Source organism: Pseudonaja textilis, chromosome 2, assembly GCF_049901715.1.
Source record: "Pseudonaja textilis isolate UNSWEBS1 chromosome 2, rPseTex1.2, whole genome shotgun sequence".
In the NCBI taxonomy this organism is placed as follows: domain Eukaryota; kingdom Metazoa; phylum Chordata; class Lepidosauria; order Squamata; family Elapidae; genus Pseudonaja; species Pseudonaja textilis.
Window position 1 is genome coordinate 66684359 of NC_141991.1, and position 27656 is coordinate 66712014.

The following is a 27656-nucleotide window of genomic DNA, read 5'->3' on the forward strand; positions in this document are numbered from 1 at the left end:
AAGGAAAAAAGCAAGCCGAGAGGAATTCCCAGAAAACCGCCTTCTCCTCATGGACCAGAGTGGGGTGGGAAAAGAAATGGAAAATGAATGGCCGCTACCTGATCGAAATCGGGTCGGGCGTTTTGCAGCAAACGCAGAGCAATCAAAGTGCGGGATTTATTCAGATTGGGATTGACGAGCAGTGACCGATTTCGAGACTGAAAATCGGCTGGTGGGGATCTGAGTCGCCGGTTTGTGTTGTGAAACAAATGTCTGAAGGTGACTTGTGAATGCAAAGGACGTGGAGGGAACAGGAACCAGAGTGGTGGTAATAGCTCTTGGTGGGGTCATGGTTGGAAGTAGCTTTCAGGCACTGCCTCCTTTTCTGTCTTGACCAGATGGGTGGCGGGGTCCTTTTTGAGCGTTCATGGCCATGGTGGTTTCCTGTCATGAGTTTCTCTAAAGCTGCTACTGCTTTTCCTTTGCTGCTGCTCTCCAGATGTCTTTGACTTGAACTTCAAGAAGTCCAGATAGTATGGCATTGGGGGTGTGTGTGTGATTGTGGGAGGCGTGTTCTGAATGATGGAGCATGCATGTGGGAGATGCAACCTTATCCGGTGTTGTATTTCAAGATGCCAGTTCTGTGACGGTTCTATGAGAACGACCTCTTGAACAGAGCCAGTCTCGTTTTTTGATTCTCCCAAAGTTTGCAAACTTCTCTTCTTACCTGGAAACACAATGCAGGTTGTTCCACAAGAGGGGAACATTTTTCTTCCTTGGTTTCTCCAAATGGATACAGTACTTGAATGGTTTGAATTGAAATGGAGGAGGGATGCAGGAAGTGTGGGCGAAGTTATAGGTTTGGTTTTAGAGAGGAGAGCAAATAAAGTGGGAAATCTCTACAAGAGGAGAAAAATCTTAATATTGCTTTGAAGAGTTTGTTACTCTAAAAATATTACAGGAGAATATGAGGAGAAATCAAAGTTGTTCTTTAATTTTATGACATAGTAACTGGTCTGCTGATAATTTCTGACTGATCTACTTAGATCAGCGGCCCCAAACCTTTTGGGCATCAGGGACCAGTTCTGTGGAGAGAAGTTTTTCTATGGACCAGAGAGAGCCTGGTTTCGCATGCTGCCTGCATCCCTTGGATGGGGCTTTGCTTGTTTGCTTGGCCCTGTTTCTGGCATGCTGTGGATTGGTGGCAGTCCATGGACCGGTGCCTGGAAAACTCTCCTAGATGAATTTATCTGTCTTGGAGTTTGCATATATTGATATATCTTGGGACCCCCTTTTCTTCATACTTCTCTGTCTTCTTTGTTTCTCTATTTAACTTGGAATGTTTATGCAAAATTTGAAGCATGTGATAGTGACATGCTTCACAAGAAATTTTGGAGAGATAGGGCTGGCTCATTATGAGAATTCCCCAATATGTGTACTGCCATGATGATTTGGTACATTTTCCCTTTTAAAACTAGCATTTTATAGGAAGCACAATATTGTTTTCTGTGGCATGCCTGGTGAGGCCTAAAGGCAAATATGCATTATATATGTTAGTTGATTGGTTATTTTTTTAGAAATACCAATTAATACTGATGACTTCAAAATGAAAAATAAAATCTCCTTCAAGTTAGCTTCTCTCCTCATCAGTCCATGGCTACATGTATATAGTTCCTCTGATAACAGTGTGGAAATATGCCATTATACCCAGGCATGGAAACAGCCTGAGCAGACCATACTCACCCTGGCTCTGCAAGGGTAAAAAAGCTTCCTGATACATTACAATACTACCCATGATGTGATCGGGTTTGACACCCATGATTATACCAGTATAAAATGGTAGAATTTGTTCGGAGGTGACAGGGAATTTGTCTTTTTGAGGTATACAACTCCTTGTATCCTTGTATATTGCAATTCTACATCCCAACTCACTCAGCATTGGCTTCAGCTGGCAGAGGTGGGGAAGTGCAGCAGCAAATTGCTTTGTGTTTCTCCAAGAGCTTTTATAAGTAATTCTAGCCATTTTACAAATATAGTTACTGACTGTTCCACTGTGCCTGTTTCCCTAAAGCAGGGCTGTCAAACTCGCAGCCTGCGGGGTGGATGTGTCACGTGCTAGCCACGCCCATACCCGGTTTAGCGAAGGGGGAGGGGAAGTCTCAATATGTCACGTGACACCTCCGTGACGACGTGAGTTTGACACTCCTGCCCTAAAGGTAGATGCTGTGTAGAATGGTCCTCTCTAAAATAATTTTTTCTTCAACAAGCTAGGTAAACAGATGACTGTGGAGAAATGAACATTGGAAAAGAACAGGAGGACAATTCTGATCGGTAACATAGGCCATTATCCTCATATACCAAATGCCTTGATGGTCTGCTCTTGCTGAGCCAGAAGTTACATTAGAAAAAAATTTACTGGAAAAAGATGATTTTATGTTTTCTAAACCAAGTGTCTTGACCTTTCTTGAATTTAATATTTGATTATGAGATGTTCATTTAGGACATCACAATCTTCCATTGGAATAATGTGGCATGTTCTAGATCACTATTGAAAAGGATAGTTCATTAATTTGCTTTGTGTTGTCTGTTTTTAATACTAATATGGTATTGTGGTACTGCTTGGGCATTGTTCTGCTTTTTATGCAGTTAAACAAGGTCATTCCAAATTTGCTGTTGCTTGTCTATTTTTTTCTTTCAGAAATAAACATAAACGAATTTCTAACACCAGACATTGGGGGTGTGTGGAGATTAATTCATGGAGAGCAATGGGAATCAGTTATCCCTTGAAGTATAAAGTCTCACATTGCCAACAATATTGGATATTTTTTTGTATGAGAAGGTAGATGGGCTTGTTGGCTACCATTTTTGTGTTAATATATGTGTTTAATTATAAATTACATTATAGTGTTCTTAGGAGGGGAATTTATTTAGAAAAATATACAAGTTCATCTATAAGATTAATGAATTGGTAGAAAATCGTGATGCTTCAACATATAAAGAACTGAATAACTGCTTCTAAAATGAAATTGTAGGCAAATTAGAAAAATGACCATACATAGCCATAGTGAGAAGATTTGAGAAATATTATTTGTTCAATCTTAGAAATAAATTTGCAACTAATGATACTGATAGTCCTCAGGTTATGATGGCAATTGAGTCTGGAATTTCCTTTGCAAAGGTATGACATCATGGGACTGCATCAGTTAGCAGTCCTGGTTGCCGTTGTAACCTCAGTACGATGTGGATTGTTAAGTGGGGAGTGATGAAAGTCCCATGCTAGGATTGCCATGTGCATATTTGTGTGCCATGGTTAGTGCTATAATATATGTTATGGAGAATTGGGCAGGTGATGAGGTCCTACTTTGTAGTGGGGTTCTTCAGTGGAGAGAAAAGAGGCAGGAGTGACTTATAACTTTTCCAGATTTCCCATTGACTCTGCTTGTGGGAGGCTGGCAGAAAAGGTTGCAAATGATCCCTTGACTGGCTTGCTGTGATATCATAATTGCAAGCTGGACCCTCAAACAGTTTATGTCCGGGATATTAGGGGTCTGTAAATATTTTCACAGCCTTTTTGACTCATGCAGTATACAGGTCCTCGATTGAAGGCAGATTGGTAGCAATTGGTTTATTCTGCAGTCCTAATTATCCTCTGAAGTCTGTGTCTGTCCTTTTGGGTTGCAGAACCAAACCAGACAGATATAGAGGTGCAGATGACGGACTCAATAATTCCTCTGTAGAACTGGATCAGCAGCTCCTTGGGCAGTTTGAGCTTTCCGAGTTGGCGCAGAAAGAACACTCTTTGTTGTGCTTTTTTGATGATGTTTTTGATGTCCGTTTTAGGTCATGTGATATAGTAGAACCTAGAAATTTGAAAGTCTGATAGGATGGTGTGTTCTGGGTCTCTTTCATTAAATGAATCTGATTGGAAACGCACCTTTTCTGTAATGGCCCATGCTTTCCCCCTGAGATCTAGTTCTAGCCTTCTGGATGACCTTGAAGCACTGACTCTTCTCATCGATGCTGCATCAAGAGTCCAGGATGGGTAGACTCCTCTCCATGACATCATAGAGCTGAGTCTGCCAGAATATAAAAGCCAGCCCCTTGCTGGCTCCCCAGCTTTGACTCAGCTCCGTGGATTGAGCTCGTGTCTAGAAAGCAGTGTTGGATATTTCGCACATTCAGCAGCAACAGGAAAAAATATCACCTTTTAAAAAAACTGCTCCTGGGGCTCCAGTAGAGCAATACACATGGAGAGCGGGGATCCATTCTCCTGCAGCGCCAAGGACTCAGCCCTGCCATCAAAAGTCTGCTGGCGAGGGGAGTGATTGGAATCCTCCCATGCAGTTGTTCACGGCTAATTTGCTGGCCACTTGACTCCAAATCTACAGCAATCGATCGCAGCGCCTCTCAGCTAACTGGAGAGAGGCAGAAGGTAGAACGTGGCTCTCTATAGCCTAAGGATCCATTGCAGCCCTGTGGTTTTCCCCCTGGGATTCACACATATGCGGGCAACCATTTTGTGAGGATCAGCCACTATGCACATGGAGGGTAGCCATTTTGAATTGGGCCTTTTTCAGGAACTCCTAAGAACTTTTTACTGTTCCCAAGTGCCTGGCCCAGGATAGGAGGCACATAAACGAGGGTTGCTTCTAGCCCGTTGTGTCCTTCCTATGTCCAGTACGGAGTCAGACAGAGCCTGGAAGATCAGGGCCCTCAGGCCCACAAGCAAAAGAGGCAGAGAGGCCAGTCTGCTGAGAGAGAGGCTGCTGCAAAAATCGGCCAAGGCACTGGCACCCAAGAAAACTTCCAAGGCAGAGAAGAGGCAGAGAAGAGAAGACATGCAGCCCTGGAAAAGGCAATTTCAAAAAACCCTGGAGCAAATGAGAGGTAGTTTACAACAGGCTTCTTACCCATTGGATGTTCAGGTTGGCCCAGGGGTTGGTCCCAGGGAAGGGGTGGCTGAAGCCAGCACCTCTACTTATCTCCATGCCTGATCGCCTGAAAGAGTAGAAGAAGAATTTTGTCCCCAAGATTTAAGTGGATTTGGGCCTAATTTTAGGCAAGCTCCTCTGAGTCTCCCCCTTGGCCAGGTCTCCTAAGGTGCCCATAGGCCTAGACCTGAAGCTACCTTTACTCCTTCAGTGGCAGGTCTACGCCCGGCTGATCCCCCCTCTGGCAGCAGGGCCCAGCAGAAGGCTTCCAGCAGCTCCTTCGTCCTTTAGGGAGGGGTCAGTCCTTGTTCCAGCTTATTCCCAAGGGGCTCCCCTTCTACATAAAGGCATCAGGAGCTCAGTGTTCCTTCGCCCAGTCTGACTGGGGGACTATGATGATAGGGGTTACACCAATCCCTCGGAGCATAGTAGATCCTCAGGATCCGAGGAAGAAGAGGGGGAGATCATAGACCCTAACAGGTCTAAGGAAGAGGGGATTCGCTTTCAGCAGCCCCCTTCTACGGCTGTGTTCAAGCCGGCTTTATTTAAGCCCCTCCTTCAAAAAGCCTTGGTCACCATCCAGTTGACCCCAGAAGAGGTGGCTCCTGAACCACAAGGGGATTCATCTGGTCCTAGGGATTCCCTCTTCTCCAAACCAATGATTCACTCTGAGGCTCTCCCATCTCTATTTTTCCTGGACCTGTTTAAAGAGCAGGGGGCCTCCCCTGCTGCTGGGCCCTGACCTTCGTCCCACGACAGGCAATTTTATAATGTGGGTTCTTCATTGGCCAATGCCCTTGTAGTGCCCTCTGTGGATGCCCCAGTGGTAGCCTCGTTTTCTTCTGGCACCCCCACTGAATCAGAGGACCTGCTCAAGGCGGAAGATAGGAAGTTGAAACAAACGCTCAAGTGTACCCACCAGGCCTCAGCCTGGGCGGTCCAGAACTCCACAGCAGCATCTTTTTTTTCACTAGGGCCTCACTCTGCTGGCTGCATCAATTACAAGATCGCTTTCCGCTAACTGACTTCAGGTCATGCCAAGATCTGAACAAGATTATTGCAGTGGCTGAATTTATGGCGGACGCCCTTTAAATTCTTTCAAGTTTGCCTCTAAAGCCATGGCCTTCTTGGTGACTGCGAGATGGCTCCTCTAGCTGCGTAACTGGCAGTCTGTCTCCTGCCAAAAGTGAAAGTTGGCATTGGCTCCTTGCGCTGGAGAGAAGCTCTTCAGAGAGGCCCTGGACCCGTACCTGGTCGAGACCAGGGACAAGAGAAAGGCCCTCTCTTCAACGGGAAAGAGGGCGGATTATTGTCCAACTTTGTACTTCCGTCGCTCCTCATTTCGGGCCGAGTCCACATCTCGCTTCTCCCGTAATCAGAGGGCGTTCCCTCAGCGCCAGGAACAACAACCAGAGGTAGCGGTGCAGGCAGCAACAGGCAGCTACAGGTAAATGGCCCTTTCGAGGAGGCCGTTCCTTCCAATGCTCCAGTAAATGCTCATTCTCCCCCCCCATCAGAGGCCGTTTGGCATTCTTTGCCTCCAGATGGGAGGAGTCTACATCGGGTACTTAGTACAGTGAGGTCATGTCTGCAACTGGAATTCCTCTTGCCCTTCCCCCATGTTTTTGGGTGAAATGTCCCGTTTCTCAGGCTAGTGCCAAACGCGCCCTTGTGGAATTGGCCATTCAACACCTTGTGGACATAAGGGCCATACAGCTGGTCTCGACAGATCAACAAGGCCTTGGGTTTTACTCTAGGCTCTTCGTGGTCCCCAAGGCATCGGGGTGGTGGTGAGCCATTCTCGACCTCAAGTTTTTGAACAAGTTTATCCCGTATAGGCATTTTAAAATGCAGACATTGCATTCGATCCTAGAGAGTGTTCAGGATGGCAACCTCCTCTCTTCCATTGACCTCACAGAGGCTTACCTCCATATCTCCATCTGGCACCATCACTGCCACTTTCTTCATTTTTGTTACCAGAACGTGCATTTTCAGTACCTGTCCCTTCCCTTTGGGCTTTCATCTGCTCCCAGAGTCTTCACCAAGGTGTTGGCGGCTTTGGTGGCTTCGCTTCGATCAGTTCCTATGAGACTTCAATGTTACCTGGACGACAACTTGATTCAGTTGATGTCACTCCAGTCTACGCAGCGAGACCTCCACACTACGTTGCAGTTTCTGCAGGACCACAGCTTTTCGATCAACTTCAAGAAAAGTCATCTCTCTCCCACGACCAGGTTACTCCATTTGGGCGCGATCATTGATACGTCTTTTTGTGAGGTTTCCCTCTCCCCGGATCAAGGAGAAAGCCTCATTGAGATGATCCTTCAGATTCAAGGCCAATGTGCAGTCCCTTTGTCTCATCTTCCCAGACATCTTGGGAAAATGATTTCCTGTATTGGTATCATCCCTTGGGCAAGACTGCATTCCCAGACCCTTCAATGGTTCCTGCTATCTTTTCAACGAGCAGGAACCAGTCACTCTTCCTTCAGAGGGCAGGTCCCTCCACATTCTTCTCTGGTTCCGGTGGTGGCAATCCCCAGCCATCTGGAGAGGATAGCTGTTCAAGGTACCAGACAGAATCCTGCTCACCACAGATGCCAGTCTCCAGGGTTGAGGGACCCATTTGACTGGTCAGATGGCCCAAGGCAGGTGGTCTCAAGTAGACAGGACTTGCCCCATAAACTGGTTAGAACTCAGGACCATCTTCCTGGCATTGAAACATTTCTGAGCCAGGGTGATGATGGACAACATGGCCACAAAGGCACATATCAACCATCAGTGAGGTACGAGATCCAGAGCTCTGATGAGGGAGCTCGCGCCTAGGGTGGTGGGTGGAGAGCTAGTGCCTAGGGCGGTGGATGGAGAGGCATCTGCTATCCATCAGGGCAGATCACATTTCAGGAGTCGACAATTCTCAGGCCGACTGGCTGAGTCGGAGCACTGTCTACCACTCAGAGTGGAGTCTCCATCCCTCTCTGTTCAGGGATCTCTTCCTCAGATTCGGGGCTTCCTCAGTAGACTTTTTCGCCACTCCCCTGAATGCTCAGATGAGCAGATATTTCACCAGGTTCCTTTCTCAGGGAGTGGAGGGGACCAATGCCCTTCGGAACAGATGCCCCCCAGGTCTCCTCTACGCCTTTTCCCCTTTTCCTATTATTCTAGCAGTCATTCGGAAGATGTTGGAGAAAAAGGCAGAGCTGATTCTCCTAGCACCTCATTGGCCCAGGAGATCCTGGTTTGCCGATCTGTGAACATATCTGTAATTCAGCCGTGGAGGATCCCGACCCACAGGATCTCCCTTCATTAAGGGCCTTGATGCACCCGGATTCTCAGTAGTTCCACTTGACCATGTGGTGCTTGAGTGGCAACATCTGAGAGACTCGAGCCTTTCCGATAGGGTTATTCACATTCAGGCTTCCCGTAAACCTTTCACAATACGCATATACGATGCCACATGGAAAGTTTTCTGCAATTGGTGCTTGACGGGGAACCACGTTCCCACCTTGGCATCAGCAGCGGATGTATTGCTATTCTTTCAGGATGGATTAGATAAGGAGCTCTTGTCCAACATCCTCCGCCGCCAACTTGTGACTGTGTCATCGGTTCTGCACTCGGAAAACTTCTCTTCCCTGTCCCACCATCTATCCATGCATAGGTTTTTAAGAGGGGCCTCTAATCTCTGTTCCCCCAGTGGTTCACAGGTACCCCATGTGGGAGCTGCCTAAGGTGCTTCAAGCCCTTATGGGGTCTCCTTTCGAACCCCTCAGATCGGTGTCACTTCAGTTCATGACCTTCAAGGTGGCCTTTCTAGTGGCTATTACTTCAGCCTAGAGAGTGTCAGAACTGGTGGTACTGTCAGTTACACAGGACCTCTGAACCTTTCATGAGAAGAGGGTGGTCTTATGTTTAGATCCTACTTTTGTCCCGAAAATCAATACCTGGTTCCATCGGGCCTAAGAAATTATGTTACCTGATTTCTGTCCCAACCCAAGCCATGAGTTGGAGCATAAGTGACATATGTTGGATGTAAGAAGAGCTTTCCACATCTACATCAAACTTACAGCTGTTTTTCGGAAGACTGAGGCCTTGTTCATGTCTTTCTCTCCAAACTCCTTGGGGTGCAAGGCTTCTCCTACCCTGAGCAGATGGATCAGGGCATGTATTTACAAGGCCTATCTGACTTTGTCCCTTCTGGTACCCAGAAATCTAATTGCGCACTCCACCAGAAGCGGGGCTACTTCAGCTGCTTGGCCTACACAGGCATCTCTCGCAGAGATCTGTAGGGCGGCTACCTGGACAACTCCGTCTCCTTTCATACAACATTATCGTCTGGACTCATTTTTTTCAGCAGATGCAGCATTTGGTAGACGGGTACTTCAAAGGGTTGTTCCACAAACAGAGTAAGCTAATTGGACGAGATCCCTCCCGAGGACATGCAGGCTTTGGTAGGTCCCATCCTGGATTATCGACGCAGCGTCAATGAGAATGAGCATTGGTATAATTACCTGAGAATGCCCTTTCTATCTACACTGCAAGAGAGTCCAGCCCCCACCCTTGGTTTGTCTGGTTTTGGATATCCGGGGGTGGGGTGGGGTTGTTTTCTATTTTTTTATTTTTTTTGCTTCCATAGACACTTGACGTCTGTCACGTACCTTCGCCTAAAGCTGGGGGAGCCAGCAAGGGGCCAGCTTTTATATACTGACAGACTCAGCTCTGTGATGTCACAGGGAGGAGTCTACCCATCCTGGACTCTCTTGCAGCATAGATAGAAAAGGCGTTCTCAGGTAATTATACCAACGCCCATTCCCAGAAACATTGTAATAGAGTATCCCTAGAGCCTAGTGTTAGGAATATAAGTTACCTAACAGTTATTTGGGTTGGAAATATATAAACTAGGATAGACATTTTAATACTATATCTTTAAGAGAATCCTAAAACTGTAATTGGGTGTGGTTTCTCAGATGGCCATAAGATGGAGGCAGAAACCTGGGTTGTTTAGTCTCAGAATGAAGTCTCAGTGAGTCTCTGTTAACTTCTGTTGGAGAGAGTTGCTGTTCCTCCTATTGACTGTTATTCTTGGATTTGATGTAAGTCTGTTACTAAACTGTTTCTGATAATGGACTTAGATATTTGGATTATCCCTGAACTGAAAACTGACTGCTTTACCTGTGAATGACTTGGAATGCTTGTCTTGGACTTTGCTTAAACGTTTATCAGAAGTAAAACCTACATTTACTGTACAGTGTGTCTGTGTGCCGTGTGTGTGTCTTCACTAGTCTCACTGTATGCGCTCATTCTCCTAATGGGGAATTACCTCAACACTCAGTAAAGTGAAAGGTTGATGTTTGAAACATCTGCCTTTGGAATACCAGTCATGTTGGTTATGGTTTCTATGAGGTTTAGGTATTTTTATTGCTATCCTGGGAATCTCTCAGTGTTATGGTACATAGGGTGGGCAGCCATATAACTTTTTAAAAATAAATAATTGGGATAATAAATAACAATTGACCTAAATCAGAATTCTGGGTTGCTTACTCTATATTCTGTGCACTGAATTTTTATATTCTCTGCATATTTATTATCAAACCTTGGCTACAGATATTGCCATGATTTTTAGGTATAAAACTAACATTCTATGTTGATGGGGTTAATAATAATAATGACATGATATGTGGAATTTCAGAATAATGCTGGGGTCGTGCCTGTACTCATTAAAGACAAAACAAAATTGCAGGAAGATGAGTACATTAGAACAAGTATACAAGTATTGTAATAAGAATGTATTTGTATTGTGTTATTCAATGAAGATATATTTATGTCTGCAAGAAAATGAAGATACGGAGGTTACATTTTAAGAGAAAGAGAACCATTTTGTCATTGGATCAAGAAATGAGAGTATAGAATTCAGCAGCAGTCTTGGAATTTCCCAATTCTAATCCTAATTGGACTCTTAACTATTGCATCACAATATTCAGAAAACCAGATTTTCTTTAATGTCATCATTTGTTTTTGCAACCAAATTTTCTTTAACATCAATATCTGTTCTTTAAGCATAGAAAATTATTCTTGTTTTAAAAAGAAGAGTGGAGCAATATAGGATTAAAATCTCTACGTATATGCTTTGAAGTCAGTGTTGACTCCTGGTGATTGTCTGAACAAGTCCTTGTAATTTTCGTGGCAAGTTTTGCATTGTTCTGGCCTTTAGGGCTGAAAGGCTATGATTACTGCTCATGATCACTCAGCTGACTTTGTTTATAAGGTGGGACTAGAATTCACAGTCTCCCAATTTCTAGGCTGTTGTCTTAACCCCTACACCAGATTGGCTCTCCAGATTATTAGAATTGGTTGAAAATGCTAGAATAAAATAGGCAAATACATAGCCTTGCAGAAAACTGTCTTGGCTTCTACCAAGATGTTTCCTTATGAACATTCTATACTTTTTGAAGAGTAGTATCAGAGTCTTAGTCTTATCACTGAAAATGTGGAGATTTTTTTTTCCACCTCTTCCTGTTGTATTCCTGCAAGTGATGTCCTGCTAGCATAACTGTTCTGTCTTTAACTTCCTTGGCTGAATATAAAGACAGTTAGGTAAACTCTACAAAGGCTTCCATGCAAAAAATTTTTTATTGGATTGTAATAGGCATCCTCAAGGTATAACTCACAGTTACGTTGGGATTCTTCTAATGTCCAGTCTGCATAGTCGTCTTCATAGTGTGAAAATATAGTCGTCTTCATCCCATAACGATGGAGCAAAGGGAAAGACCAGCAAGATGCTGGGGTCCAAGCAAGAATAAAGGAAACTCCCCCAACCCAACCAAGGGTCAATTCAGTGACCAGTCAGGATTACAGATGTGATCACATGATATGAACTACATTTACCATGAGGCATTACTTTAAGGGGACAGCTCCCAATTCCCAATTAACTATATACTGTCTGAACAGCACAATAACTCTTCTAGAAGTTGTTCTGATTTAAAACGTAGAACTCTTTTTATTTCAGAGTTTGTGTTCAATAGCTGTTTAATCACTTTTTGCAGATCCCAAAGAACCAGTGTGGAACTGCGTTTGGAGTGTGAGATCCAGCATCACCTTTTGCCTTGTGAACATCCCCAATGCGACCATGGGAACTGGCAGTGAATAGGTGGCCTCCTGTCCCATTTGACCAGCAACAATTCCCAGGGGAGAGCTGTGGCAGTCCAGCACACCTCAGGAGAAGGTACAGTGCTTCATATCTTTTAATTAATGTTGATAATCAGTGCAAACTAGCATTCCCCCTATGGCCTTCAGGGTATGCGGAGGCTTGATGTGCCTCCTTAAAACATGTCACAGAGATTGTGTTGCATGACTACAGATGACACCTCTAGTTTTTAAAGAATTCATATGTGGTTTAAAATAGCAACACTCAATTCCATATTAAATGTAAATTTTGTCTCAATTCTTGATCACTTAGTAATGTCCGTATTAACTTCTCTGCAACTTCATGGAAGTGGTTTTTTCACTACCACTTTTGACATATTTTTGGATTTCCCAGCCTAGTCAGTGGCTCTAAGATTTCTTCACAAACCCCCAAGTCAGTATTAAACAGGTCCACATCTTCCTCTCTCCGGCTGTTTTGAAATAATCTCTGTTCAACTTGCTGTGACTGCCTTCTATAACAAAGCCAATATAGCACTTGTTCAGTTTCTTGGTGAAAAGCTTTATAGATCTTCAACAAGAAAACTTTTATAAACTTATGGACAGGTTATTACAGTTTCATTACTATTGATGTGGGACAGATATCAGAAATGGTATGGATGTCCGTGGATGAACCCTTCCTAGTAAGCTTGTTTGATGACTATAGCTACTTCTAGATAATGAGGTGATTTTGCCCAGTTGCTTGGTATCTCCTCATGTCCAGAAGATTATCCATGAAATGGAGTGCTTTGTGCATTTCTTCTTGTGGCATTATCTCTCCGCAGACTGAAGGAATGACACGTAGCAGAATCCTGGCAGTTATGCTACAGAATCAGTGTATTTGAATGCGCTAATTGCATTTATGGCCTAATTTGCTGCATGAGCAGCTAGACCTGCCTCCACCCCACATATTACTATGTTGACCTAACCTTGACATTAAAAATGGGTGTATTCATAGCTAAGAGGTCATTACAGATAAATGGCCAGCCCCTAGGGTCACCCCTTTATATTTCTCTCCCCGCAACTGGCACCACAGCCCTCCTTTCTGGCACCACTGGGGCCGACGTGAGCGACCTCTACAAACTCACCTAGCCCAGGATGAGAACTACTTGCACCCGGCTTTTTTCCAGCAGCAGCAGCCACAGCCACAAGTCTCTGTAGATGAGCACCCAGTGTACGTTCTGGCCACCACGCCACCACGAATGCTTCACCCAGCGGCACACACATCCCACCAGCATCCATTCATGGTGGATCTCCATGACCAGGTAAGATGGATGTTGTGTTATACATATATTTAGAAACCTATAGCTGGGATATTGTCCTGCCTACATTTGGAAGACCCTGTATTGGCCAAGAATAGGAAAACCATAAGAAGTTTCCCTTCTTATACGCTGAAAAGGAAAATGGTGGTGTTGGATGTAACCAAGACTTGAGCATCCTTTGAAAGCTTTTGGCTGCGAAGGGCTATATAACCAATAGTATGAACCATCCTTTAAATCTGTTAAAAGATATAGCAGTTATTATATCCAGTTGCTGACTGAAAGAATGGCAATGCAAGACCATGTGTGGGAATATATAGCTGCTCGTAAGTACAGCACATGCTGTTTAGTTGCCTGGTTATTTTACTTACAGGGGATGAGAGAACTTATAACTTCATAAGAAAAAGCATGCTTTTGTATGGGTAACAAACTAAGCTGATTCGTTAATATCTTCAGTTGAAAGATTCATATCTTTTGGTTGGGAAGCACTTCTGCTTGAAACCCTGAGGTACATTTTCCTCATTTCATTCACAGAATTTCCCCTTTTTGCTGCTAGTGATGGAATGCAAAAAGCAATGAAAGTTTCTGTATCGGCCATTAGGACCATTGTGAAGTCAAACTTATCCTGCTTTTGAGATTGAATTTTTCTTCGCACAAAGAGGAATATACAAACATTTTATAATTCTTTGGATATTTGCCAGGTATCATATGATGGTATCTTAAAACAATATATGTAAGGGTGATTAAATAGTTTTGTTCCTCTCATTTTTATTGTTTCATGTAATATTGTAGCAATTTAAAATGTGATGCCTGAAATCAATTTTTCAGCATGAAGACATTGTTAACACTTTTTAAAAGTATGCATCAGAATTCAGCATATTTTTGATAAAAGCTGAAACGACCAGAGTGGGAGTAGTGAAATCATAACCAGAATAAAGTGCACTCAGTACCTTAGATATTATGGGAAAAGCCACCCAGGCCCTTTAAAATCTGTATTCTTTTAGCAATGAATCTGCAGTTGTATGGCTGCTATAATTGTGGGAATGTTGTTCCTATGGCAACATGTACATAGCTGCTCCTGGAATTCTGAAACTTCCAGCAGGTCCAAGCATTTGATTTTTGGCTTTCCATTTAGGCTTCTGCCCTCTTTAATCTTCCTTGTCCAACGCTTGGTAAGACAGCATCAAACAGTCCTTGAGTAGAGTTAGAGGGAAGGTCTCTTAAGAATCGATTTGCAGATATTGCTGGACTGAGATCAGACACTTCCACAGTAGCCAATAATTATGGGAGCTGTAATCCAACAACCGCATGTGAAGAACCTTGTGCTTCTCATCTCTGCTCCAATACTCATTATAGACTAAATTTATTCCACACAAATATGTTTCTGGCCTTGCTACCAGAAATGTGTTGACTGATACTGATTAGTCTCTTTGCTGGCTGGCACCATCTTTTAGCAAGTTGGCAGCATACAGTTGTACACTGGGTTATGAATGTGTGTTGGTTTAGCTACATTAAGCTCCCAACAACATCAAATTTTCTAGCAGCTTGAATCTCTAGGCCAGTAATATGTCTGACAAGAGTTCATCTTCCAACAATACAATTGAGCCTCTGTGGCGCAGTGGTTAGAGTGTAGTCCTGCAAGCTACTTCTGCAGCCAGCTGCCTACAATTTGGCAGTTCAAATCCCACCAGGCTTCAAGGTTGACTCAGCCTTCCATCCTTCTGAGGTGGGTAAAATGGGGACCCAAATTGTTGGGGGCGATATGCTGACTCTATAAACCGCTTAGAGAAGGCTGTAAAGCACTATAAAGTGGTATATAAGTTTAAGTGCTCTTGCTAATACACAGGAAAAGATTTAACACTTTTTAGACTATGCAGTTACAGTTCCATCATAAAAATGTGTTAGACTGATGGAATAACATAGGGAAAATGTTTTCAAGAAAAAAAAGAAGAATGATTCCTGGTTGTGCTGCTGTTAGCTTTTGAGCCTAATTTGAGATATAAGCTAATGTAATATAGTGAAATATAAACCTATCATAGGCATTGTCTGTACATAAAAGAAAACTGAATAAACGAGCTAAGCAACACATATGAAATAAAGATAAAAAGCACTGCTTTCAGGAAAGGTAACAAAATGGATTATTATTAGAAAACTTTAGCTTCTTACGGAATAGTGAAAATGCAGAATATACAATTTATAAATAGAGAAAAAAACTTGACTATTAGATTATTAGACAAAGCTGGGGTGGTGGTTTAGCAATATATGCATGAGAATCTGGGAAGAGAGTATTTTTCAGGAGAAATTTTCCCATTATTTCAATTTTTAGATCATGAACACTCAATGAATTGTTTATAATACTATGTTCTGGTTATCTCAAACTTTTATCACCAGGTTTATATGCCTTTGTTACCCCAATCTTTATTCTTTGGTGTTTGTGCTGGTTTGAAATCACTTCCTTTTATGGTTTGCATCTGACTAGCATTTCCTTTTTTTATTATTGCTTAGGGTCAATTCTACACTCATATATTAAAAAGATTAGTGGGAGAATATAAAATACTTTGGATGTGATTTGATTATGCTTTTATCTCCCCTTACCTTCCAGGTGCATCAGGGAGCTGTCCCTCTCTCCTACACGGTGACCACAGTAACAACACAAGGCTTCCCCATTCACACTGGCCAGCACATACCTGGCTGTAGTGCGCAGCAGCTCCCAGCATGCTCAGTGATGTTCAGTGGACAGCACTATCCACTCTGCTGCCTCCCACCCCCTGTGAGTCCTTTGGTTTAAAAAGAGCAGGAATTGATTAATGAGAGGATGACCTGGCATGAATTACCAATACTTGTTTGTACATGTGGTGGGGGTTCATGACAGCTATGAACTTGACCCAAATAATTAAGGGCCTGACGTGCAGAAGAAGTCACATGCTTGATTCATCTTGGGACACTGGCAATATGATACGGATGGTCAAATCAGATCCCTAACATAGTCTGATCACAATGTGGTTGCAGATTGGATGTGGGTCCTCTGAATTTGACTGAGACATATTCATGTGCTTCCTGGGAAAGGTTTGATCCTGGAGAATTATACAGAGTTCTTGGAATTATAAACTCTTGATGTCCTTTTGTCTGGTTATGATTATATGGGAGTCGTGATTAATTCATCTTTGAATGAAAGGGTGGTCTTGTTTGTATTTAATTAAGCAGTGGTTCTCCCACCCCCAGCTACCCAAGAACCATTACTCAACCCAGCAATACTGAATATTTCCAGTTGAGTTTCCAACTTCCTCCCTTTGGGAGAAAGATTGTGAAAAGGTGGCTGGGGTGATAGCCATTGCCAGGAGAAGTTTGGCCCAAATTCATCTTGTGTATCAATTGTGCCTCTGAAATGTGAGGTTTTGCTTAATCAGTTGGGTCTTACGGGACCCTTGAAGAGCACATAGAAGCTGCAGTTAGTCCAGAATTTGGCACTGCTGGTACTTACGGACATGCCTTGGTACCACCATGATGCACCGTTACTTCAGCATTACTTTGTGAGCTGCACTGACTTCTGGGTATAAATTGAGGTGCTGATCATTATCTTAATGGATAGAGCTGGATTTTGAGGATGTCTGTTCCCAATTTTCTATGCTTATCCTATGAGATTCAGTTAAATTAACTAAAGAAACCAACTAAACCCTCCAAGACATCTTAAGTTACCAACATACTAAGTAAACCCAAAAGAAAAAAAAACAGGAAGCAGATATAACATACAGCGTAAGTCCTTGAACAGGCAGAGCTTTCAGCCAGCCCCCTGAGAGAAAAAAGGGAGTCATCGTGGCTAGAAGGAGCAGCATCAGCTTGCAATCTTCCCCGCTGGCTTCCTCATTGACTTTCTGGGGAAGCCAGCAGAGAAGATTGCAAATGATGTTCATATGATTGTGGGGTGCTTGGCAACCGATTGTAAGTGGTGAACAGGTTACCAAGGAGCAGGGTTGTGATCATGTGAGTGTATGTGGGAGAGGGGGGCTTCCAGTATCCTGGTAAGCAGGGACTAACTTCAGAGAAATAAGCACAGAACCATGCTCAAGGAACTACCAAAAAGAAAACAACACCCCATCAAGCTGGAAAGGCAAGGAGGATGAAAAAGGAGGAAATACCATGCTCGTATTGATGATGTTACTTAGTAGTGTAATGAAACATCTGCAATATAATCTTTGGAGATGGCATTCTGCTGCCAAATGGATTCTTCCCTTTTTATTGCTAGGCTGAGCTCAATTGTTTTTCAGGTGGACATGTTGATCCTAAATGCACTGAAGGTAGCTTTCTTTTGAGGACGCTTTCTGTTTTTGTCTTACAGCTGATCCAGGCCTGTGCCATGCAACAGCTCCATGTCTCTTATCAAACATTCCCACCGCTCATTTCCAGTGATCATTATATCCTGCACCCTCCGCCACCTGTGCCACCACACCAGCCTCCGCATATGGCAGCCCTTGGCCAGTTTGTCCCGCTCCAGCCACAACATCCTCGCATGGTAAGTTTCTTGAGATGGCATAAATTGGATCAGAAGGAAGACGTATCAGTGCTCTTATTTACCCACACCTGCATCTACTATTGTGCAGAAACTTGTAGCATATCCCATCCAGAGGTATTCAACCAGTTCGCACCAGTTCAGGCGAACCGGTAGCAGTGATGTGGTGTGGGTCGCCGAACTGATGGTGACCCCTGGTTAGCCACGGCCTTGGCCCGTTTGCCCACTTGCCCTGGTTGCTCTCCTAGCTTTCCCTACCACGTGATGGCCGTGGCGCAGCTCAGGCAGATGTCCCAGGGCTGCTGCACATGTGCACTGCCTGTTCTATGTGCCAGGCCTGGCAAATCAGAGTAGCCGGCGCATAGAACAGTGCGGCACCAGACCATTGGAGAAGCGGAGTGAAGCTGGAGATCAGTAGCTGCCTCTTTCGCAGCGCAAGAATCCTCCCCGAATCGGCCAGCTGGTCTCCTTCTCTGCCTATTCGTTCTGTATGGCCGAGGAGGAAGAGACCAGCTGGCAAATTCAGGGAGGATTTCTGCCTGAAAGAGACCAAAAAAGGGTCACCTCCAGCAGCCCCCCCCTTTTGGCCGGCTGATCTCCTCCCCGTCGGCCATACAAAACAAACAGGTGGAGAAAGAGAAGACCAGCCAGCCGATTCGGGGAGGATTTCTGCATTGCGAAAGAGGCAGCTACTGATCTCTGGCTTCGCTCCCCTTCTCCAACGGTCCAGCGCAGCCCTTTTCTATGCGCCGGCTGCTCGGACTTGCCGGGCCTGGCATATAGAACAGGGTGTGCTTTTTTCAGTGTGGCTGCTGGACTACAGCTGCACCGAAAAAAGCACGCAGCAGCTGCAGGCATCTTACAATAAGGGGAGCGAGAAGCCCCGGGACATGTGGTCACTTGCTGGCTGGCTGGTCCAGTGTGGAAGAAGTGCATCCGCCAGGAGAAGGAAGAAAGCATGCTCCGGGTGGGCGCCAGGCAGGCTGGCGGATGTCCCAGCACCACTTAAAGGTCAACTTTAAGAGCACCCCCATGGAAGAAGCCGAGAACTGAGCAAAAGCAGCAGCGGCGGGAGTGATGGGCGTGTGTGTCCCTCCACAAGGAGTGTTAAGGGAGGCAGACACTGCGCCTCTGGGGAAAAGAGGTGCCAAAGCCGTGGCTGTCACCCAGGAGGGGATTGCAGTGGGACCTATCACACGCCTCTGTCACCCCCACCACCACTACTTTTGCTCTCATTCTCGGCTTCTTCCGTGGGGGCGCTCTTAAACTCGATCTTTTAAGAGCTGGAAGATATTTCATTAGATCGCCGCCAACTCATCATTGGGAGAGGTATAACCCCTGAATTCACGAGAAGTCTTCCTTCACGTTCCTTGTGCATGCCGGGAGTGCCTAACCAGAGAGAGCGAGTGAAGTTGACTGCTATGAGGTGAGTGCCTTGGCTTCCCCTCTTGCTCCTCACAGTCGCCCTGAGCCGGTGCGCTTCTTTACTTGGGCAGCCAGCCGGCCGTAGCAGCAACAGGCAGCGCTGCAACAATGAGGTACAGTAAGATTTGGCGGTGCAAATTTATCTCCGAGAGGCTTCTGGCAAAAAAACAAAACAAAAAAACACCCCAAAACAAAACCAATTCGGCAGGCAGGCAGTCGTGATCTTTAGTTGGACTTTTTTTTTTTTTTTGTCATCCCAAGGGCGGGGGGAAGGTACGTAGGAAATCACCCTATCTCTGCAGCATCGGTCATGTGACTGAGTGGGAATGGCCAACTCAACGTCACTCGCAGCAAGGCGCAGCACCACCTTGCCCAGTTGGCCACGCCCACCCAGTCACATGACCACCAGCCACACCCACCAAACAAGCCACGCCCACAGAACCAGAAGTAAAAAAAAAATGAATCCCAGCACTGATCCCATCTACTGATTTCCTAAAATCTTGGAATCAAAGAAAGTACCTTGTAGCATAGAAGAAGAAACTTGCACATGGTCACTCGTGCCATAGTCATTTCCTGTCTAAAGGACTGCAAAGTCCTCGACCTGGAGCTACTCTTGAAAACCAAAAGTAGAAATTGTTCAGAATGCAGAAGCACTAATAATGATGGAAACACTTCAGTGTGCCCACACCACACCATGCTTTGCAAGTTACACTGACTCCCTAAAAGCTTCTTGATGCAATTCAGAGTGTTGTTATATGTAAAGCTCTTGGTGGCACAAAGCAGGGCTACTTGGAGAACTGCCTGCCTCCCAATTGTCTGTGCTTATCCTGTGAGATCCAGCAAAGTGGAAATGCTTTGGGTCCCTTTCACAAAATAGTGTCGCTACTGGGGTCCAGGGATGTGTCTTTATTTTTTGTACTTCTTGAACATCATTTCTCTTGAGGCTTAGATGGCCCTTATGTACTCTCACAAGACCCTAAAAGCCTGGTCCTTCCCCTAAGCATTGGGCCAGTATAATGTCAGACCATTGAATAAGGTATGTGCTCCTTAGGTTCTTCTGTTGTTACTGTCATTAACAATACTATATCCTGTTATTTTATGTTGCAGTGTATTGTTTTATTTCATATTATATTCTATCCAATAATTAATTCCGTGGAATTGTAAATTGCCCAGAATCTGTCTGGTGAATTGGGTGGCCGTATAAATCTAGAAGGAGGGGAGAGAAAAAGGGAGGGAGGGAGGGAGGGAGGAAGGAAGGAAAGAAAGAAAGAAAGAAAGAAAGAAAGAAAGAAAGAAAGAAAGAAAGAAAGAAAGAAAGAAAGAAAGAAAGAAAGAAAGAAAGAGAGAAAAAAAGAAAACTTGGAGCAAGGCTTGAAGAAAGTGTCAGATGATGCAGCAGTGAGTAGCCATAGTTTGGCTAATGAGAAAGATGAAAAAGATACTAGAACCTCACAGAATAAACCTTGTTCCCTAAGGAAGATAATCCAAGGAGGCAGCCAAGAGTAAAAAGCAGATTTGGAAGATGTTTTTCATCCTGCAACTCAGAAGCGGCTTTCAGATCTTAGTGCAGAAAGAAGCCGTGAGCCTTCAGAGAAGAAAGCAAGTCCTATGGAAGACAGTGGCCAATCCCTAAAGAATAGAGTTGGTCTTTCCTGGAAATATGACTTACTTTGTTGATTGCTTTTTCCTACAGATAATAGAGCAAGGCACAAAAAAATCAGCTGTTTTTGGCTCTTTCTTTCTAACCACTGGATCAAACTTAGTTGAGCAAGGGATAGTAGAAGAACTGGGGGTGGGGGGGGAGTGAATCAAGACCTGTTCCCTCTCATTCCAGAGTATGGCACATGGCACGATAGACTTACGAGAAAAATTCATTCCAATTTAATATTAGGAAAAGCTTCCTGAGTAGAGAGTTAGACTCAATTAAATGGCTTTTCCCCTGATTCTACATACTGTATTAGTTCAACAAATTAATCTTGTGGAGGTACAGTACATGGTAAATTATTGATGGTAACGCAAAAGTTAGCCATCTCTTGGTTCCAGTTCTAGTTGCTTTTCACTCTTCAGACACATTGGGGAGCATTTGCCAATGCAGAATGTGTATATCCTTTTCCCACAGCCACTTCAGAGGATAGAAAACGAGGTGGAGCTTCGGGGTGAACAGCACTCAATGGGGGGCTTCTCGTATTCTCCTTCCCACCATACTCCTGCCTTATCGCCCTCTGTACCATTGTATCTTCCACACACGCACGACCCACTTCACCAAGAACTGCCGTTTGGAGTGGTAAGTGCCCAGTTAAAGCAAAAACTGCTCTCTGTGGCCTCCGAACCAGGCAGAAGAGGCTGTCTTTAAAAATAAAACAAAACCCTTTTGTTTGGCCACCTAGAGCCATCATACCCTGGAGGGGTGGGGTGGGGTGGTAGCTGTGTGGTGATTGGGTGATGGAACCTGTTGAAGGATAGAAATTGGGTACCTCCTGCCAGGTTATATTCCAGCAAAGAAAGGAAGGTTAGGGATTTAGAAGATGCAGCTGGATAGGCAAGTCTAAGGGAGGCTCAGGTTAAGACCTGAGAGTATTTCCCCTTGACAGAGAAAAATGGTTAGGAATAACGTTAGGCTAGGAAAGTCAGTTGATGCAATAGAGATTCTAGTTTATAGAAATAGGGGAAGCCACTGAAAACCTTAAGGTACAAGTAGTCCTCGGTTTACAACAGTTTAGTGATCGTTCAAAGTTACAACAGCACTGAAAAATGTGGCTTATGACTGTTTTTCAGAGTTACGACCTTTGCAGCATCCCCGTGGTCATGAATAATCCAAATTCAGATGCTTGGCAACTGGTTCTTATTTATGACTGTTGCTATGACCCCAAGGTCATGTTGATCCTCTTTTGCGACATTCAGAGAAGCAAAATCAATGGGGAAGCCAGATTCACGGGTTACTAACTTAGCAACTGCAGTGGTTCACTTAACAACTGTGGCAAGAAAGGTCATAAAAATGGATCACAGAACTCACTTAAATGTCTCTGCCAGAAATTTTGGGCTCAGTTGTGGTTGTGTGTCAAGGACTGTCTATTCAATAAAGACTCATTTGTTCCTATGTTAACCTAAGTGCCTATGTTGTCTTCGGTCTGTCTTATGTTCTCTCCATGTTATACTACAAGACAATAATGGATAAACATAAGGATAACAAAGGAAAAGACGCTCATTCCCTTCAAGAGGGTATATGACAGGCACCCCAGTGGATGGGCTGGTGTCCTTTCTTAAAGGCAGTCCAGAACTGCCGTTGCTAGGTGATGCAGCCACGCAGCACAATGTCACATGACTGCATCACATAGCAATGACACTCCCAGCTAAAATGGCAGTCTTGGTTGCCATCATAACCCCAAGACCCGTGGGGTCATTAGGTGGAAATCTGGGGGTTGCAAGTAAGGATTGTGAGGATGTTACAGAGGGAGAAATACTGCAATATTCTACATGTGAGAGAGGTAGCCAACTAAGATTCCAGTGACAGAGAAATGTGGCTTCCAGTGCTTTGCATAACTTCTTTCTGTTACTTAGGACAACAGGAATAAATGATGCAACATAGTAAAAACAAAAAAAAGAAGAACATGTTCTCTTTTTTTGGTTTGCAAAACGGTTCACGGTAAAGGACCCAGCTTTTCTCTGTGCAAACTTTGCTTGGATAGAATATGTTAATTCTTTTTTTTTTTCACGTGGCATGGAATGGATGCAGAGCTTACAGATTAGGCAGCATTGACGAAGCTTGTGATGTTCCCACAGCCATATCCACATATGATGCCCCGGCGGCTGAACTCCCAGCGATACAGATTACAGCAACCACTGCCTCCTCCGCCACCTCCTCCTCCGCCATACTATCCAAGCTTCCTGCCATACTTTCTGTGAGTATCTGTGATAACAATGAGAAGAACCCCGAATATCCTTCCTTCGTTGGAATAAAGCATGCAAAATTAAAAACTCAGCTTTCCCTAAGAGCTACGCTGGGAGTATGGACCACCATCTTTCCCCAGCAATATCCTCCATCAAAACATAGATTTGGGTGTGCCAAGAGTGCATGTGTTACTGCCCCCTCTGTTCACTGCTATCTATTTCTTTAAAATTGCAGTTCAATGCTTCCTGTGTCGCCAACAGCTGTGGGGCCCACAATAAGTTTGGACTTGGATGTGGATGATGTAGAGATGGAAAACTATGAGGTAAGTTTGCTTCTGTGTGTTGATTGTTAGAATGGAGAAGGGCTCTTGGGCAGAAAGATTTGGATGTGGGGAGGTTGTTTACAACAGACCATGGGTGTTAACTCCTGAAAGACTGGGAAGGACGAAATGTTTTTCTACCAGGAGTGGAAGAAGTATGAGCTCCTATCTGTTCTGGTCCTCAGATTTCTTTAATTGTGACTTTTAGTACTTGCTGGTGGCGAGAGTATGTGTGGAAGAAGTTCTTATATACATTGATCTTGAGTTGTAGTAGTAGATCCAAGAAACTTCACTCCTGTCAGCTCTGCCTTGACACCCACAATTGAGAGTAGACCTCTGAGATTATACTTAAGGAGTGGCAGTAATTGGAGAACGCAATTGTGCAGCAGATACTGTTCCTTTGTTGGACCATTTCTTATGGCAGAGGAATACAAATCTGATGGAAGGTTCATTTAACGTTTATATGGCATTGAGGACCAAGGGTGACATGTTAAAAAGTGGACAAGGAAGGCCAGACAAAGATGTAAAGGATAAAGCTAATTAAAGTGGATGGATAATCAGAATAAAAATGAGTTGTCAGGAAAGCTATGAATGCTTTCCGAGTGCTAAACTTCAGCAAAGACAATTCACTGTCTTTTATTTCTTCCAAGTTTTGATGGCAAAAGATTTGTTCCTCTGTCTTTCCTGAGGTTATAGATCGCATTGTTTATAAAGGATTAAGATTCTGAGCAATGGAATCACTTGCTTTGTTATTCCTTTCTTTTCTTTTCTATCAGGCATTACTGAATTTAGCTGAAAGATTAGGGGAGGCCAAGCCACGGGGACTCACCAAAGCAGATATTGAGCACCTTCCATCCTACCGCTTTAACCCAGAGAGCCATCAGTCTGAGCAAACCTTGTAAGTTCTCGAAGAAGCTGCTTTCCTGTGAAGTATCTCTGTATGCCATTCTCTCCTGCAACCTTACTGGTTGGATTTTTCACCCTTCCCAGGTGTGTGGTGTGCTTCAGTGACTTTGAAATCAGGCAGCTGCTGCGAGTTCTGCCCTGCAACCACGAGTTCCATGCTAAATGCATCGACAAATGGTTAAAGGTAAAATTGGCTGGTTTGACAGTCTTCTCTAATCAATCTCCAATAAAAATTATTCAAATAGTACCTGTCTTCTTGGGGGGGTGGGAGGGGGCGTCCGGTTGGTTTCTAAAGTAACCCTAAAGGCAAAGGCTTCCCTGGTTTCACAACATAGATACACCCATATCATTTTTCTGGCAGTCATAGAGTAGTGGTTCCATTAATCCAGCTACTTCCACTTTCTAGAATGTGAATATTATCTAAGAAACTGATTATACACAATGTATATTAGACATTGTCTATTAGCAGCTTCGGCTAATCTTTACTGGTTTCCAAAGGTGGTGGGTGGGGAGCAAAGCTTGATTGGATGGACTAGTACTTAAGTGGGCAATATGAAAAGCGGTCCAGAATGAAGACAATATTGTAAAAGTACTCTGGCATATCAATGCAATCAACAGAAGAACTCTGCAATAATGCTAATTTGGTATCTGAGCAAAGAGGAGACAGCTGGGGATAGCTTTTAAAGCAATTAGGGGAGCCTTTAATTCTTCCAGGGCAGGTCATTCATTCTCATTCCATGTGTTGCAAAGTACATCTCTTTTCAATGCTTTGCACAGCCCCATTGGACGTTATTTTATTCTGATGGAACCTAATTGTGCTGCTAGCTTCATTACATGACCATGACTTCCAGGATTACGTGAAAAGGAGAAATATTCAACAGCATATATGATACTTCTTAAATATCTGTAGAGTTTACCCTTCATTGTCATTTTTCTTTCACTAATAAAAAAAACTCAAAATCCTTTCACCTTTCTTGCTCTCATTCTCATTTTTCTCCTCCACGATTTCCTTTCCTAGAGTGACTAAAATTACACAGGTTGCTCCAAATGCAATAATTTAGCAACTTAGATCTGGAAAAAATTGTTCCAGTTCCTAACTGGTTACCTCTGTTGCGGTAGATCCCATGGTCATACAATCAAAGTGTGGTTGTTTGACAGCCTACTCGTATTTATGACCCCAGCATTCGCTCCACCTGCCTCTCCTCCCCTCTCATCGCTGCCCTTTGGCTGCCTTGCATGCTGCCATTGCAACCTGCCTCTGCTGCTGAGGTGCACTTAACCAATGGCAGTGCAGCTTCTGACTCCTGGCGAGGCCTTGTGCTTCTGCAGGATGACCAGAAGGGCAAAGATGGGAGGGATATAGGCGGGTGGGGAGAAGCGGGAGGCAAGTATGGTATGGTAACAGCATCCTCTGCCAAAAAGGGAATTTGCCGGGCACAGCGAGGGAAGACACAGCAGGTCAGAACTGGAAGTCTGTATAGGGTAGGAGAAGCATGAGGTCCTTACCTAATAACAGTACAATCCTCATCTCATGACAGCAACTAGAAATATCGGAACTGCCATTGCTAAGTGGTGCAATCACATGTTTCACAACCACTTTGCTTAGCCACAGAAATTCTGGTCAATGACTGACTATACATATAATGCATAATTCTTTGAGTGCCAGTACCACTTTGAGGAATTAATTGAATTCATTCCATTCATTGTAGGTTGAATATTTTGATAAACACTATTGACTTGCTTAGGGATGCGGTGGCTCAGTGGCTAAGACGCTAAGCTTGTTGATCTGAAAGGTCGGTAGTTCGGCAGTTCAAATTCCTAGCGCCACGTAATGGAGTGAGCTCCCGTTACTTGTCCCAGCTTCTGCCAACCTAGCAGTTCAAAAGCACGTAAAAAATGCAAGTAGAAAAATAGGGACCACTTTGGTGGGAAGGTAACAGCGTTTCATGCGCCTTTGGCGTTTAGTCATGCTGGTCACATGACCACGGAGACGTCTTTGGACAGCGCTGGCTCTTCAGCTTTGTAACGGAGATGAGCACTGCCCCCTAGAGCCAGAAACAGCTAGCACTTATGTGCGAGGGGAACCTTTACCTATTGAGTTGCTTATTGAATTGCTTGGACTTTGTGACTTCCCCTTCAGAAGGGATGTGACAACATTTCAGTTTAGTAGTTCTGAAACAGGCAGCCCTCAAAGCAGAGAAGTCCTTGTAGTGGAATTGCTGGAAATTCTCCAGTCGGTGAGCTTGGCCCGAAGGCCATATCCAAAGTCATGCTTTCATTGATCGTTGCAGGCAAACCGCACATGCCCCATCTGCCGAGCAGATGCTTCAGAAGTGCATCGGGAGGCCGAATGAGGTTCGTCAATGCACTGCTGCACAAATTTACTCCAGGATACGGACCTTGGACCAGAGGCCTGGGCCAGCCTGTATGCTTAGCCTCTGGGGCCTCTCCTGGGATGCGGTGAGAATATAAGCAATGTATGACACGCCCTCCCCCCTCACCCCATGGCATGGACTGGGCCTGGTGGTTGAGCCAGCTCTGCGGTGTCATGCTTTGTAGGGGGAGGCATCCCCACGTGCTCTGCACTCCAAAGACTCGCCCTCCTTGCACCATTGTTTTCCAGGTGTTTGCATTCCTTCTTGGTTTTGGGGTTTTTCCTTTCCTGTTTGGTTTTGTGGCTGTCTGAACCTAGATTTTTATCCGAGTTCATTTCTTTCTGGCAGAGCCAGATTTGGGGGCCTTGAAAGCAGAACAGCTCCAAGGGAGAGGGGGAAGAAGTGCCTGCTTCGACCCCACCACCTGCTTGCCTAGAGTACAGTGTTGCAAGATAGTAGCGGGGGGAGTATGTTGGTTGCAACACTGATGTAAGCCACTTGAGGCCTTGCCAAAAACAAACAAACATCTGTGGCTGTCTCCACGCTAATCATGGCCCACCGGCCCAGGACCACCCTGTGTTTTTCCCTACATATGCACAGAATAGTCCCACCAGCGTCTCAGACTCTCCCTCCCTTTGCATGCCCTGCAATGTTGGGTGGAGTTCAGGGTTGTTCTCACAAGTTGCACAGTGAGGTAAAGAAAAAAAAAAAATGGGCCTAAACCTTTAAGTCCAGCAATATTCTGCTGCAAGGCAGTTTTGGGGGAAAGACCCATTTTCCCCCCAGAAAGTTGGAAAGAGAGGAGGAGTATGCAAGTGAAAATCCCTACAATAAAACAGCCGGCTCTGTTTATTACATACTTAAATGAAATGAAGGCTTGTGGCTTGTGTTTT

The 27656-nt window shown here is 44.4% G+C and overlaps 1 protein-coding gene across 3 annotated transcripts in view; it reads left to right on the forward strand.

Moving 5' to 3' along the window:
• Positions 1-27287, forward strand: part of RNF44 (ring finger protein 44) — a 77746-nt gene extending 50459 nt beyond the window's left edge. For 2 of the 3 annotated variants that reach the window (XM_087924196.1, XM_087924197.1), the window contains 10 exons: positions 11948-12126; positions 13120-13348; positions 15945-16112; positions 17679-17852; positions 21394-21558; positions 23055-23173; positions 23398-23485; positions 24259-24380; positions 24473-24572; positions 26680-27287. In XM_087924196.1, coding sequence (XP_087780322.1) covers positions 12023-12126; positions 13120-13348; positions 15945-16112; positions 17679-17852; positions 21394-21558; positions 23055-23173; positions 23398-23485; positions 24259-24380; positions 24473-24572; positions 26680-26742 — 1332 coding nt within the window. In that variant the 5' untranslated portion in view covers positions 11948-12022 and the 3' untranslated portion in view covers positions 26743-27287. Of the gene's footprint in view, positions 1-9332; positions 9356-11947; positions 12127-13119; positions 13349-15944; positions 16113-17678; positions 17853-21393; positions 21559-23054; positions 23174-23397; positions 23486-24258; positions 24381-24472; positions 24573-26679 lie in introns of those variants that run through there. The other variant, XM_087924198.1, reaches the window with a different exon arrangement.
• Positions 27288-27656: the final 369 nt, after the last annotated feature.